The sequence below is a fragment of the Molossus molossus genome, unplaced genomic scaffold (assembly GCF_014108415.1).
Source record: "Molossus molossus isolate mMolMol1 unplaced genomic scaffold, mMolMol1.p scaffold_m16_p_2, whole genome shotgun sequence".
NCBI lineage: Eukaryota > Metazoa > Chordata > Mammalia > Chiroptera > Molossidae > Molossus > Molossus molossus.
The window spans coordinates 12,027,904-12,043,795 of record NW_023425355.1 but is presented as its reverse complement, the minus strand read 5'-3'; the positions used below and the strand labels follow the sequence as shown (position 1 = coordinate 12,043,795).

General features: G+C 33.5%; 1 protein-coding gene across 1 annotated transcript in view; it reads left to right on the top strand.

Annotated features, from left to right (window-relative positions):
- The window catches only part of RPS6KA6 (ribosomal protein S6 kinase A6), a 139,368-nt gene extending 126,930 nt beyond the window's left edge, over positions 1 to 12,438 (top strand). Inside the window, exons 21-22 of the mRNA XM_036270522.1 lie at positions 10,624 to 10,764; positions 12,012 to 12,438. Of these exons, the coding sequence (XP_036126415.1) occupies positions 10,624 to 10,764; positions 12,012 to 12,137 (267 nt within the window). The 3' untranslated portion in view covers positions 12,138 to 12,438. The remainder of the gene's footprint in view (positions 1 to 10,623; positions 10,765 to 12,011) is intronic.
- Positions 12,439 to 15,892: the final 3,454 nt, after the last annotated feature.

Here is a 15,892-nt window from a genome sequence, read left to right as displayed (position 1 = left end):
TATGATAGTTATTACTTAAAAAGCAAGCTACAAAAATTAAATAATATAAAGTTCAAGCAACAATATTGAGTTAAATGGGGAAGAATGAGAAGCAGTATAGTTTAGTACTTTCAAGCCAGGCTCATACTGCCTGGATGCATATTCTTACTTACTAGCTATGTGACCTTGGGAATGATGCTTAACCTCTTTATATCTCAGTTTCCACATCTGTAAAGTGAAGATAGTAATAGTATCTACCTCAGGGTTGCTATGTAGATTAAACAGGTTAATATGTGTGGCACATAGTAAGTGTTCTATAAGTGTTAGCTGATATTAAGAATGTATAAAGCAGTCTGACAATCATTGTTACTCTTTGAACTTTCCATTAGCATAAAGACACTCATACATAAAATTTAAAGCATAACAGTATATTTCAATATTTATAGAAGCCCATCTCCTGATATTAGTTTTTATTCTCTCTCACCATCACTACCTGTATTGTCCAATAATCCCTCAGAATCCTCAGAAAAGAACAAAAGATCAGATAAGTTTTAACCATGAGCAAAATAGTGTTTTTTCTTATTAAATTTTTGTGTATATAGTTGATTTTATGTTGAAACTTTGGTTGGTGGGAGTAAGGGGGCCTATTGTTTTGTGCTAGACCGTTGATTATTTTTTAAAGAAAATTTTACTGAGGTATAACTAACATACTACAAAATTCATGTATTTAAAGTATATAATTTAATGTAATGACCTTTACACACCAAGAAACCATCACCAAAATCAGAATAATAAACATATCCCTTACCCCTAAGAGTTTCCTTTTAGTTCCTTATAATTTTCCCCTCCTGTCCCACATTGTAATACCTGATTACAATTCCCCAACCATCATTCTCTGGCAACCCAGAACCTAATACTTTGGGGTAGTTTACATTTTTCTAGAAATGTTTATAAATGGAATCATAGGATGCATACTCTTTATTTAGTCCTCTTTCACTCATCATAATTATTTTGAGATTCCTCTATGTTGTTGGAGTTTATCAATATTTTATTTTTTTACATTGCTGAATAACAGTCCATTGTGTGGATACACCACAGTTGATCCATTCACATCTGATGGACATTTAGGTTGTCAGCAGTTTTGCAATATTACCAGTAAAGCTGCAATGATTATCCTTGTGCTAGTGTTTGTATGGATGGATACCTTTTATTTCATTTTATTTTTTAATTACTTATGCCTTTTTTGTATAAATATTCAGGAGTGGAATTATTGGGTCATATATTTAATTTTTTTTTAAGCAGCCATGAAACTGTTTTTCATTTATTTTTATCCTCACCTGAGGACATTTTTCCATTTTTTGCACAGATAGAGTGGGAAGGAGAGAGAGAGAGAGAGAGAGAGAGAGAAACATCAATGTGAAAGGGACACATCGAGTGGCTGCCACCCACACGACCAGCCAGGGCCGGGGACAAACTGCAACCGAGGTACATGCCCTTAGCGGGAACCGAACCCGGGTCTCTCCGGACCGCAGGCCGATGCTCTAACTGCTGAGCCAAACCGGCCAGGGCTCATGAAACTGTTTTTTCAGAGTGCCTGTACCATTTTATATTCCCACCAGCAGTATATGAGAGCTTTAGTTCTTTCATATCCTTGCCAAAACTTGATAACGATCATTTGTTTTTATGTTTTATTTAATTTTATTTTTATTAACTAAAGTCCATGTTTTTAATATTTTAACTAAAGTCCTTAGTTTTTCATTTTAATTTTTCAATTACTGTTTACGTTCTATTTTGTTTTGTGTTGGTTTCAGGTACACAGCACAGTGGTTAGACAATCATATATTTTGCACAGTGATCCCCTGATATTGTCTACCTGCACCATATATAGTTGATACAATATTACTGACTATATTCTCTATGTTGTACTTTACATCCCCATGACTATTTTATACCTACCAACTTGTACTTCTTAATCCCTTTACCTTTTTCTCTCATCAGTCTGTTCTTTGTATTTATGAGTCCATTTCTATTTTGTTTGTTCATTTATTTTGTTCGTTAGATTGCACATAAAAGTGAAATTATATAGTATTTGTCTTTGTCTGTCTGACTTATTTCACTTAGCATAATTCCCTCTAGGTCCATCCATCTTTTTTTTTTTAATAATTTAAGGTACACAGCATATTACTTTGATACATTTATATATTATAATATGAATTGATGTGGTAACAATATTTATCATATTACACAATTATAGTACAATATTATTGTCTATATTCATTATACTGTGAATTAGAGGTCTGTGGCTTATTTACTACTTTTTACAAGGTTGTCTGCTCAAATAATATTCATCTTATCCCATATCCCCTATCTCCTGATAACTACCATTTTACTCTCTGGTTTTTAACAGGCTTGATATTTTTTTACTTTTTAATGAATTATTGGGGTGACACTGGTTAACAAAATTATACATGTTTCAATTGTACAAGTCCAAAACATGTCATCTGTAAATGGTTTTGTGTGTTCACCACCCCAAGTCAAGTCTCTGCCCATCACCATTTATCTCCACTAGATGTTCCTACACTTTCCCTAACACTTCCTCCACCCAGCAATCACCATACTGTTGTTGTCTATGTCCAAGAGTTTTTTCTCTTTATTTTTCTTTTTTGCTCAGTTCCTCCACTCCCCCTACCCAGCCCCCACCCCAACAGCTGTCAGCTTGCTCTTTATGAAATCATATGGTACTTGTCTTTCTCTGACTGGCTTATTTCACTTAGCATAATACTATCCAGGCCCATCCATGCTGTTGCAAAAAGTAAGATTTCCTTCTTATTCACAGCTGAGTAGTATTCCATAGAATAAATATACCATGGCTCTTTTATCTAATCATCTACTGATCGACACATGGGCCGCTTCCAAATCTTAGCTATTGTAAATAATGCTGCAATGAACATAGGGGTATATTTTTTTTTCAAATTAGTGTTTTGGGTTTCTTCAAATACATTTCTAGAAATAGAATCACTGGGTCATAAGGCAGTTCCACTTTTTATCTTTCGAGGTATCTCCATACTGCTTTCCACAGGGGCTTCACCAGTCTACATTCCCACCAACAGTACATGAGAGTTCCCTTTTCTACACATCCTTGCCCACACTTGTATGTTGATTTACTAATGATTGCCTTTCTGACAGGTGTGAGGTGATACTATAGTTTTAACTTTTGTTTTTCTGTTGACTAGTGAAGTTGAACAACTTTTCATATCTATTGGCCATCAGTATGTCCTCTTTGGAGAAGTGTCTACTCAGATCCTTGCCGATTTTTTTTTTATCCTCACCCGAGGACATTTTTCTATTTTCTGTCCAGATAGAGTGGGAGGGGGAGAGAGGAAGAGAGAGAGAGAGAATCCTTGCCCATTCTTTAATTGGATAGTTTGTTAATTTTTGTATTGAGCTGTCTTTGGGATTTTGGTAGTGATTGCATTGAATCTATAGAATGCTTTGGGTATTATGGACATTTTAATAATACTAATTCTTGCAATTCATGAGCACGTCATATCTTTCTACTTAGTTTGTTAACTTAAATTTCTTTTATTAATATTTTACTATTTTCAGTGTATGAAAATATTCACCTCCTTGGTTAATTTATTTCTAAATGTTTTATTGTTTTGGTGCTATTATGAATGGTATTGTTTCTTTATTTCTTTTTCAGATAGTTAATTGTTAGTTTACTGAGTTAGAACTGATTTTTGTATGGTGATTTTGTATCCTGCAGCTACTGATTTTTTGTTTTGTTTATTTTAACAGTTTTTTTGTTGGAATCTTTAGTGCTGTCGATATATAAGATCATGCTATCTGCACACATGATTTTACTTTTTTCTTTCTAATTTTGATGTATTTTATTTATTTTTCTTGCCTAATTGCTCTGGCTAGGATTCCCCATAATGTTTTAAATAAGAATGGTGAAAGTGGGCAGCCCTGTCTTGTTCCGATCTTAGGGAAAAGTTTTCAGTCTTTCACCAGAGTATGATATTTGTTGTGGGCTTATCATATATGGCCTTTATTTGTTAAGGTATGTTTCATCTATAACTAAAAGGACCTAGAGAAAAAGCCCACTATTAACAGATGAAAGGTGATAATAAAGATCAAACCAGAAATAGTGAAATAAGGAACAGTGTCGAGAGTTTTATCATGAGAGGATGTCATATTTTGTCAAATACTTTTTTCTGCATTTATTGAGAAGATCATATGACTTTTGTTATTCATTCTGTTAGTGTGGTGTATCACATTTATTGCTTTGTGTATGTTGAACCATTCTTGCTTCCCAGGGATAAATTCCACTTGATCATGGTGTATGTTCTTTTTAATATAATGTTCAATTCAGTTTGCTAGTATTTTGTTGAGAATTTTTGCATCTATAATCATCAGCAATATTGACCTGTATCTTATTATCTTGTAGTGTCCTTATCTAGCTTTGATGTAAAATTAATGTTGGCCTTATAATTTGAGTTTGGGAGTGTTCATGCCTCTTCTGTTTTTTGAAAGAGTTTTAGAAAAATTGGCATCATTTTACTTGAAATGTTTGGTAGATTTCATCAGTGAAACCATCTATCTTGTCCTGGGGTTTTCTTTGTTGTAAGGTTTTTGATTACTGCTTCAGTCTCTTTTCAACTTATTGGTCTTTTCAGTCTTTCTATTTCTTCATGAATCAGTTTTGGTAGGTTTTATGTTTCTAGGAATTCATCCATTTCTATTCAGTTATCCAGGGTGTTTTTGGCATGTGAGTTTTCATAGTAGTTTCTTATGATGCTTTTTCATTTTTGTGGTAGCTTTGTAATGTTTCCTCTTTTATTTTTATTGTATTTATTTGAGTCTTCTCTTTTACTTGTAGTCCAACTAAAAGTTTGTCAATTTGTTTACCTTTTCAAAAGTCAACTCTTAGTTTTGCTTATCTTTTCTACTGTTTTTCTGGTCTCTGTTCTATTATTCTTGTTTGATTTTTATCACTTTCCATCTGCTATTGGGGCTTTTTTTTAGGACTTTGAGATAAAAGGGTAGGTTAGGTATTTTTTGAAATTTTTTTTTCTTAATGTAGGCATTAATTGCATTAAACTTCTGTCTTAGACCTGCTTTTGATGCATCTCATAAGTTCTGCTATGTTGTGTTTCCATTTTTGTTTATTTTTTTTTATTTTCCTTTTGATTTCTTTACTGAGCCATTAGTTTTTCATGAGTTCTGTTATCTTCTCATTTGCTTTTTATAAGAAATCTGCTATTATCCTTGTCTTTATGTCACTAATTTTAACATGCCATTTTCCCCTCAGTTGATTTTTAAAATTTTATCTTTATTGTTGAAAGTATTACAGATGTCCTCCTGCTTTTCCCCATTAAGATCCTCCTTCCTGCTACCGCCTCCCCCTTCGCAGTATTGTTGTCCATGTCCACTGGTTATGCATATATGCATATAAGTTCTTTGGTTTATCTCTTCCTATCCTCCCACCCACCTTCCCCTCTGAGGTTTGTCAGTCTGTTCTCTACTGCCATGTCTCTGGATCTATTTTGTTCATCAGCTTATTTTGTTCCTTATATTTCACAAATAAGTGAGATCATGTGGTACTTGTTTTCCTCTGACTGGCTTATTTCACTTAGGATAATACTCTCCAGGTCCCTCCATGTTGTCTCAAAGGGTAAAAGATTTTTCTTTCATCTAACTGCATAGTGTTCCATTGTGTAAATGTGCCACAGCTTTTTTATCCACTCATCTATTGATGGACACTTGGGTTGTTTCCAGATCTTACCTGTTGTAAATGGCGCTGCAATGAATATAGGGGTGCATATATTCTTTCTCATTGGTGTTTCAGGCTTCTTAGGGTATATTCCTGGAAGTGAGATCACTGGATCAAACGGAAGTTTCATTTTTAATTTTTTGAGTAAACACCATACGGTTTTCCATAGTGGCTGCACCAGTCTGCATTCCATCAGCAGTGTACTAGAGTACCTTTTTCTCCACATCTTCACCAGCACTTGTTGTTTGATTATTTGTTGATGGCAGCCATTCTGGCAGGTATGAGATGATTATCTCATAGTTGTTTTAATCTATAGATTGAATCTATAGATTGCTTTGGGTAGTATGGACATTTTAATGGTGTTAATTCTTCCAATCTATTAACGTGGTATATGCTTTCACATTTTTATCTCGTGTTCTATTTCTTTTTTCAATGTCCTGTAGTTCTTTGAGAACAGGTCTTTTACCTCCTTGGTTAAGTTTATTCTTTTGTATCTTAATTTTTTGTTACAGTGGTAAATAGGATTTATTTTTTTTACTTTCTCTTTCTGAATATTCATTATTGTTGTATAAAAATGCTATTGATTTCTGGATGTTAATTTTGTATCCTGGTTCTTTGCTGAATTTATTTATTAAATCTAGTAATTTCTTGGTGGAATCTTTAGGATTTTCTATGTACAATATCATGTCATCTGTGAATAATGACAGTTTCACTTCTTCCTTTCCAAATTGAATGCCTGTTTTTTTTTCATGTCTTATTGCTGTGGCTAAGACTTCTGTTACTATGTTGAATAAGAAAGATGACAGCAGATGTCCCTGTCCTGTTCTTGTTCTTAAGGGAAATGCTTTTAGTTTTTGCCCACTGAGTATGATGTTAGCTGTAGGTTTATCACATGTGGCCTTTATTATGTTGATTTATGAATCTTCTATTTCCACTTTGCTGAGAGATTTTATAAAAAGTGGGTGGTAAATTTTGTCAAATGCTTTTTCAGCGTCTATTGATATGATCATGCAATTTTTATCTTTTATTTTGTTTATGTGGTGTTTCACATTTATTGCTTTGTGAAGACTGTACCAGCCTTGCATTCCTGGGATAAATCCTACTTGGTTGTGGTGAATAATTTTTTTTTAATATATTGCTGGATCCAATTTGCTAATATTTTGTTGAGGATTTTGGTGTCTGTGTTCAACAGGGATATTGGCCTGTAATTGTCTTTCTTTGTAGTGTCTTTATCTGATTTTGGAATTAGGATTATGCTGGCCTCATAAAAGAAGCATGGAAGTCTTCCTTCCTCTTGAATTTTTTGGAATATTTTGAGAAGAATAGTTTTAGTTCTATGAATGTTTGATCAAACTCCCCTTTGAAGCCATCCAGAGCAGGGCTTTTGTTTGCTGGTAGTTTATTGATTACTGTTTCAATTTCCTTACTTACTATCAGTCTGTTCAGATTTTCTGACTCTTTCTGTTTGACTTTTGAAAGACTGCATGATTCTTCTAATTTGTCCATTTTGTCTTGATTATCCAATTTGTTGTCATATAAGTTCATACTATTTTCTTACAATCCTTTGTATTTCCGTGTTGTCAATTGTTACTTCACCTCTTACATTTCTGATTTTATTTATTTGGGTTCTTTCTCTTTCTTTCTTGGAGACTCTGGCTGAAGGTTGATCAATCTTGTTTATCTTTTGAAACACCAGTTCTTGATTTCATTGATCTTTTGTATTGTTTTTATATTTTAGTCTCTATGTCATTTATTTCCACTCTGATCTTTATTATTTCCTTCCTTCTCTGTACTCTGCATTTTTGTTTATATTTTCTTTCTAAATATTCAAGTTGTGGGTTTATATAGTTTATTAGAAAATTTTCTTATTTCTTGAGGTAGGCCTGTGATACTATGAACTTCCCTCTCAGGACTACTTTTGCTATGTCCATGGTGGTGGCAAGCTCATCTGTTGCTGGAAGATCCTTGGGAGTGGGGAGAGGCAGTGGAACTGCACATGTCTGTGGCCTAGGGCTCTTGGTCTCTGCTGTCCCTGCAGCTTCCTCTCAAAGAGGACCCTACAGATCCTCCAAAGTGGTGCGCTCTCTTATCCTGAGAGGGGAGAAGCACCTACTTGGGGTGCTTCGCCTGGAGTGCCCAAATGGCCCATCTTGATTTACCCCACCAACAAGCAGCTTCCCACCCACACACACTCTCTCTAACACACACTCACCCACTCACACTCACTCTCACTCTGGCCCTGCCCACTGCCATGTTGAAATCATCCCCTTTAAAGTTGCTTTTAAAGTTTTCTTTTCTTGGGTATTGAGCAATTTCATTTAATGTGCCTTAATGTAATTTTCCTTAAATTTTTGTACTTGGGATTTATTGAAATTCTTGGATCTGTAGGTTTATAGTTTCATTCAGTTTTGGAAGTTTGGAGTTCATTATTTCTTCAAATAGTTTTTTCCCCTGTTTTTTTCTGGGACATTAATGTACTTAATGTATTATGCAACTTGAAAATGTCTCCTAGCTCACTGATGCTCCTCTCTTTTGGTTTTTGTTTTATACTCTGAGTCTCTTTTTTAGTATCTGATGCTGTCTTCACCAATCTTTTCATCCACCATATAAAATTCCCTGTTAATCCTATTAGTATTTTTTTTTTTTTGGTCTTTGGCTGTAGTTTTCATCTCTATCAGTACAATCTGTGTCTTATATCCGCTATGTCTCTACTTACCATTTGATCATATGGAATTGAATTTTAAATGTTTTAATGTCCTTACCTGCTGTTTAACATATGTCCGTCATGGGCCAGTTTTTTTTAATCCTCACCTGAGGACATGCTTATTGATTTTAGAGAAAAGGGAAGAGGGAGAGAGAGAGAGAGAAACATTAATGCAAGAAAGAAACATTGATATGTTGCCCATCGCACATGCCCTTACCAGAGATCTAACCCGCAATCCAGGTATGTGCCTTGAGTAGGAATCAAACCTGCTACCTTTTGGTTTACAGGACAATGCTCAAACCAACTGAGTCACACTGGTTAAGGCTCATGGGTCAATTTTGATTGATTTTTTTTTCCTCCTCATTATACATTTTATTTTCCTTCTCTTTTCTATGAATGATAATTTATTATAAGAAATCAGGCCTAGTGAATTTTACCCCAGTGGCTGCTGGACATGTTTTTATTTCTATAAATAGTCTTCAGATTTATTCTGGACCACAGTTAAGTTAGATTAAATATATAATACTTTTATGTCTTCCTTCTAACATTGTTTTTAATCTAGGGCTACTCACTACTCGGACAGCTTGCTTCTAAGTACTCTAACAAATATTCCATGAATTATGAGATTTTCCAGTCTGGCTGGTATGAACAGGCAATATTCTCCAAACTGCATGGGCTTTGATTTTTTTATAATCCTTTCAAATATTTTTCCCCATTGCCTTTGGTAGTTTTTTTTCCCCCCAGCACACTTTGGTTTATCAGTAATGTACTGAATACTTGAGGGAGACCCCCTACAGATCTCTGTAGTTTTCTCTTTGCTCCTCTCACCTCTCTGGTAGGTGTTCTACTAACTCTCTCTCTCTGCCTTGGTTTCCCCTAACTCTCAGTTCTTTCTCCTCAATTCAGGGAAACTACCAGGTTCTGCCTGGGTTTATCTTACCTCCACAGCAGCTTAAAAACTTTCTCTTCAATTTGATAAGCTGGATCAGTCATAGGGCTTACTTGATTTGTTTCCCATCTTTTAGGGGTCACTCTTCTTCATTGCCTAATCTCTGATCTCTTGAAAACTGTGTGTCCTATATTATGTGTTTTGTTGTTGTTTTAGGAGGTGGTGGTGGTGAGAGGGTTGTTTCAAGTAGGTTGGTGAATTCAGCCCCTGGTGTTCCATCTTGGCCAGAGGAACAAGTCCTTGTACTGTTGAACATTTATCATTTTTATGATTATCACTTAGGTCTTTTTAATTGAAGTAATCCCTGTTATATTTTTATATTATATTTCATTTATTTCTGCCCATCTGTCCTTTTTCCAATATATACTTTTTTTTTTTTTTTGGTTATTCTACTCCCTTGCATAGTTTCAACCAATTACATTATTCTTCAAATTCTGATGTTACTCCTTCGAATTTTTAGTTTCGCTGCTTCTGCTTTGGATGAAAAGTTTACAAAATTATGATTTTTGTTTCTATTTTAGAAGATGCTTGTTAAGGAGAGTATACTTCTTTCTCTAAAATATGCTTGGTAGAGAGTTTATTTATCACATAATCTTATATATTTAAAATTGTGTTTTACTATAAGGTTATAATACTTTTATAACATTTTATTATTGAAGATAAAATAATCATATTCACAGTTATTCTGATGAAAAACTTATGATACTCTGACTACTACTATGCTAGCTGTCAGTTACCAAACTTTGATTTATGTTTTGCTTTCTTTAGTATTTTATTCAATAAACCATTAGTTATTGGGTGTATTAACAACATGGAATTTTCCCTTCTATGTTGTATCCATATACACAAACCATTATACTTTGGGACCCAGCTTACCAGCAAAGATCAATATGTTCCTTTCTCCTCTTAACTATTTAACATATTCCAGGATAACTCTTTCTCTCTCACTAGACACATTCCAATTCCACAGATTTGGTATCCTCTAATTTAAAAATAATAACTAAAATTTTACTGTACATTGAAAAATCTTTCTCAAAATTATTTTTGACAGTTAACTGTTCAGAGTACATGTTTGTTTTTCCAAAGGGTAAGTTAAATAAAACAGATTGAAACTGTACTGATGCTCTCATATTTTGAGAAAATGTGCAATGGTATGTTTACTAAAATTTTTACAGATATGTAGTTTCATTTATATATTTTTTTAATTTAATTTAGGATTTGCTTTCCCATATGCTGCATATGGACCCACATCAGCGGTACACTACAGAACAAGTATTAAAACACTCATGGATAACCCACAGAGACCAGTTGCCAAATGATCAGCCAAATACAAATGATACATCATATGTTGTTAAGGTAAAACATACTTTTATGTACCTTCTTAGTGCTTGAAGATACCTTATAAAGCCATTGCAATCCTTTCACTGATGACACTTATATAATTACCTTAGAGTATCTTTATTTCTTAAAGATGTATTTATAGACTTGTTTTATTCTGTTTTGTTTTTTTTTAAATAACAGCCATAGACTCTTAACTTTCTTTATTATCTACAGCCTTTCTGATGATAAATACAAGTTTCTTGATTGTATTTGATTAGGTGTTAGAAAACACTAGGACTGGAAGTAGACTAAATGCAAGTTTCATATCAAAACAAAAGATTGCTATTGGTTCCTAAGTTACTAACCATTGGTGCATGTTTTAAATTTTATTGATTTATGCATTCATCCCTTTATGGACACTTAGGTTGTTTCCATATTGACTATTATGAATAATACTGCAGTGTACATGGGAGCACAGATATTTCTTTGAGGTATTGTCACACACACACACACACACACACACACACACACACAGAGGAATATCATTCAACTTTAAAAAATGAGATCCTACCATTCACAACAATATGGATGATGTACGTGGAAGACATTATATTAAGTGAAATAAGCCAGACACAGAAAGACAAAACTATATGATCTCTCTTATATGTGGAATCTAAAAAAGTGAAATATGTGGAAGCATAAAGTAGAATGGTGATTTCCAGGGTGAAGGGACAAATGGGGAGATGTTGGTCAAAGCATATAACATTGAAGTTGTGCAGGATGAATAAGTCTAGATATCTAATATACAGCATAATGATGGTATTTAATAATACCATATTAAATACTTGAATTTGCTGAGTGGATTTCAGGTACTGTCATCACACACAAAAATTGATAACTATATGAGGATATGCTGATTATCCTGACTGTAATAATCACTTACTATCTATATATATAAATATCATGTTTATATACCGTAATATGTATAGTTCCTATTAAAAATAAAATTTAAAAGAATTTAAAGAAAATTAGTGGTGAAACACTGATAAAATGATATATTATAAGACACACAGTTATTAAAATAAGAAATATGCAAGTAATCTGGTATTAATTCATCAAAGGAGCATCACTGTACAGATCAAATATTTTCAATTTTCAAATATTTTCCTGGGTTAAAAAAAGTTGTATTGTAGTTAAATCTCTGACGATATATTTGGAAGTCATTTTTTTTTTTTTTACCTCCAGAGATTGTACTCAGTTTTTTATATTTCTCATTATTTTAGAGAGCAGTGTTTGCCACATATTCAGCCCTGACTCACAAGACCTTCCAACCAGTCCTAGAGCCTGTGGCTGCCTCAAGCTTAGCTCAGCGACGGAGCATGAAAAAGCGGACATCAACTGGCTTGTAAGATTTCCAGTGTTCCTCTGCCAAACTGGATGAAGAGAAAGTTAAACATGTGGCTTTTGCCTGATCTTATATCAAAGGCATTGTTTTCTGCTACATTAGTTGAATATTCTGTTTAGGCCCCCTTATTTAGGGGAAGTGAGATTAAAAATTAAACATACACAGGTCCACAATATTCATAATATGTTGTTTTACAGTAGTGTCCAAGATTTATTTAAGTATATAAATGGTGTCCACAAGGTCTTAACAGCTTCTCTGCACACTAACTTCTAAATTTCCTTTTAAATAAAGTTACTTTAATACTTTTTCTGGTTTCATACAATAATGGTTTGGGGAATAATTACCAATAATCAAGATGCAAATATAATAGTATAATGTCAATCAATTTCAGTATTTTTTAACATAAGATCCTGAAGGATAGGCTTTTTAAAAATAAAAAAAAGAAAAACAGATCAAAAGTGAATTGTAGAAGCTCATTATTGTGTTCAGCCAAAGGACTCCATTCATTTGGTAGTAACTCCACTCTGTAATTACTAAAATGTAGATTAGACATAGTAGTTTGGTGCCAGAGCAAAATTTATTTGTGCTAATATATGAACTCCTGATATGGTTGGTGCCAAAGTTTTAATACAGAAGAATTAAATCATAGATAATGTGTGCAGTCAGATCTGTATATTATCCATAAGTGGCCTCATCTAGAAATAAAGGTTTCCATAAGGCTTCTATAAAGTTCACTTCTAATGGAATTGAACTACAAGAGAAGATTTTTTAGCCAAAGGCTTTTTATTGGTGTTGTGACCTACCAAACAGGTCATAATTAAGCCCTTGAAAATACAGTACATGGTGTTCACACTACCTTGGTGTTATGTAAGCTGACTTTAAAGTGAACCAGTTGGATATACTCATCATCTTCCCCACTTATAATGAACTGCACTGTTGTTTTTTTGACTTCCATGTGCTTTGAATTACAGTGTAGCATATTAGTCTGCCTTGAAATCTATGGCAATATAGTTGAAATTTTACTGTAGTGGACTTGTGAGCTTAGCACACATGATATAGTATAATGCATATCAGTAAACTTTAGATAATGCTACATAATAGCTATACTTCAGGAAAACTGACATTTTAAATAGGAAATAATATTAATGATCTACATAAAATTTGAACACATTTTAAAATTATATTATAAAAGAAATCTGGCCAAATTGGTCTGGTCTTATTAAATTTATGATTCAGAAACACTGTGTAATATGTATTATTTTCTCTAAATGATAAAATTTTAAAGAATCTTTTTTGTGTTGTTGAATGAAATACTATTACTGCTACTACTACTACTGACAGAAAGAACACATGAATGTAAACTGGAGGATATTACAGTTTTATTTAGTGAATATAAGTGAACTACTTGTATGTGCTAGGTGTACTGTTTGCTGTGTATTTTATTTTGCTTAGTTCAGAGAGAGAGTTGATTTCTAATTGCTGAAGTGTACAACTTAGCCTAGGAGACATAACTTTGGTATTTAATAAAAGAATCTATACATATTCTCTTTATAATGTAAGTGATATATATTCCATGCACAAAGATCTGTTTCTTGGGTGTGATATATAAAAGTATGTATCTTTATTTTGAGGTGTCTTTTTCCAGTAACTGAAAGACATTAAAAAACATTTAATGTCAAATGGAAGACAGTACTTAGAAATAGACTGGTATCGTATCTTACAGATTCTTATGCCCCAATTTGGCTTTTTCTTTCCTCGTTTTGCTTTATTACTAGAAGTATTTGCATGTAACAATTTGTGTTCATATATTCTGACTCTTTTTCTTCTTGCCATTATCTTCTTTGTGTAATTATGCCTTCCTATCAAAATTGATCTGACAAACTCAGAGGTAGGATTTTAATGTTGAACTTTTCAGAACAGAGATACTATTTCCATGTATGCTTTTCTAGTATAGAATTAGGGTAGGTAAAATTGGAAAATGAAAAATAATCAAAAAATTACTTTGTCTTTCCATCCGCAACAGTTTTTAAATAGATGATCTTAATTAATTTGTCAATGAATTTGCACAGAAGGATCATGCCATACAGTCCTTTTTTGAAAGGAACACAATCAGAATTAAGCAGTGAACAGCATGTTTCCTCATCACTCAGTGAGAATTGACAATGTGTAAAAGATACAGGTATGCTAATGGATTTTCCTTATAATTGTGCAAGAGTTTTCTGCTGGAAAACACAAACATACTAGTTTAACAGTAGTAGGGGGCAGCCTTGCAGGGGTGGGGGACCTTTTTCTGCCAAGAACCATTTGGATATTTATAACATCATTCGAGGGCCATATAAAATTATCAACTTAAAAATTAGCCTGCTATATTTGATGAGGCTAATTTGGTGAGGCGTGTGATGTTCGCTGGTACTGATTTTGCAGGCCTTATACAGCCCTCAGGCTGGATGTTCCCCACCCCTGTAAAGGAAAGCTTCAAACTATACCCTCATGTTGTAGACAGAGCCCAGTTAGGGATGCCTAATCATGTCCATTTTGCCTAGAACTCTAGAGCAACAAATGCAGATATGAATGGAACATTTTTCTCATGGGGATTCTATAAATGCTTAAGCAGTAAAATCCTTTTTATAAAATGTTAGCATACTACAGTTTCTAATGGATTCATGAACAATGATTTTTGCCTTGCTTTTTTTTTCTAGTTGATGCTTCTTGGTAGTATTTAATGATAGCACAGTTTGGGGTTTTTATTGTTGTCTGGAAGGGAGAGGATATTGTACTTTTTATTCCTGAAAGGGAAAATACTAATTTTTCCAGATAGACTATCTAATGTCCTAAAGCACATAGTATCATGAATAAACTCAGGAAACCAACTATAAGAAAATTAAAATGTAGTGCCAGAGATGGTGATTTTTGTGGGGAAATAAAGGTTTCAGTTCTTTCATGAAAATTGAACTTAGCCTATTTTGTTAGACCCAGTAATACTTAAACATTGATTTTTATAATTATTACCTTTGGTAATTAAACATAGTAAAACATTTTGATAGAACCTTTGGCTAAACCAAAGGGATTTCATATGTGTAGGCAACCCACAAACTTAAGAACAGATGCTTGGTGTTGATTAAAACATCATGCTTAAGTAGTACTGACCACTTATAAACTTATTTATATTGATTGAATAGTATTTTCCTGACAATAAGAGACCCTTCATATCTGAAGAAGGAAAAGAACCACTTACCTTGGCCTTAAGGTTAACTAGAAAACTTAGGCCTTATACTAGGCAAAGCATGTCTATGGAATTCTCTACATTATCTTTCTCTGGCTTTCCAGCCCCTGCGTGCTATCCTATTTGATTACCTCACAGAGAACTCCATGATTAAATTATTCCTGAAAGATTCTGTACCCCAAAAGGAATTCACACCCTTCTTCCTCAAATCAGAACTTCCATTCTCACGGAGCAGCTATTTTCTGCTGAAAAGGTGAAACGAGAGCTATTTCATTGAGTTAATTCACATTTTTCTGTCAGTGGCTAATAAATAATTGGCATTTTTCAAGAAAGATGTCCATTGATCAAATGAGTTTCTACTTGCTGGATTTTTAGGCAATCTAACTGGATGAGAACAATTTAAAATTCAGTTATTATCAGGGAAGATATTTTAGGCGTGGAATTTGCACAGTATGCCCCAAGGACAGATTATCCAATATATAGATAGTGCATAGCTCCTTCCTTTCTACTTCTCAATTTACATTTATTCTTAAAAC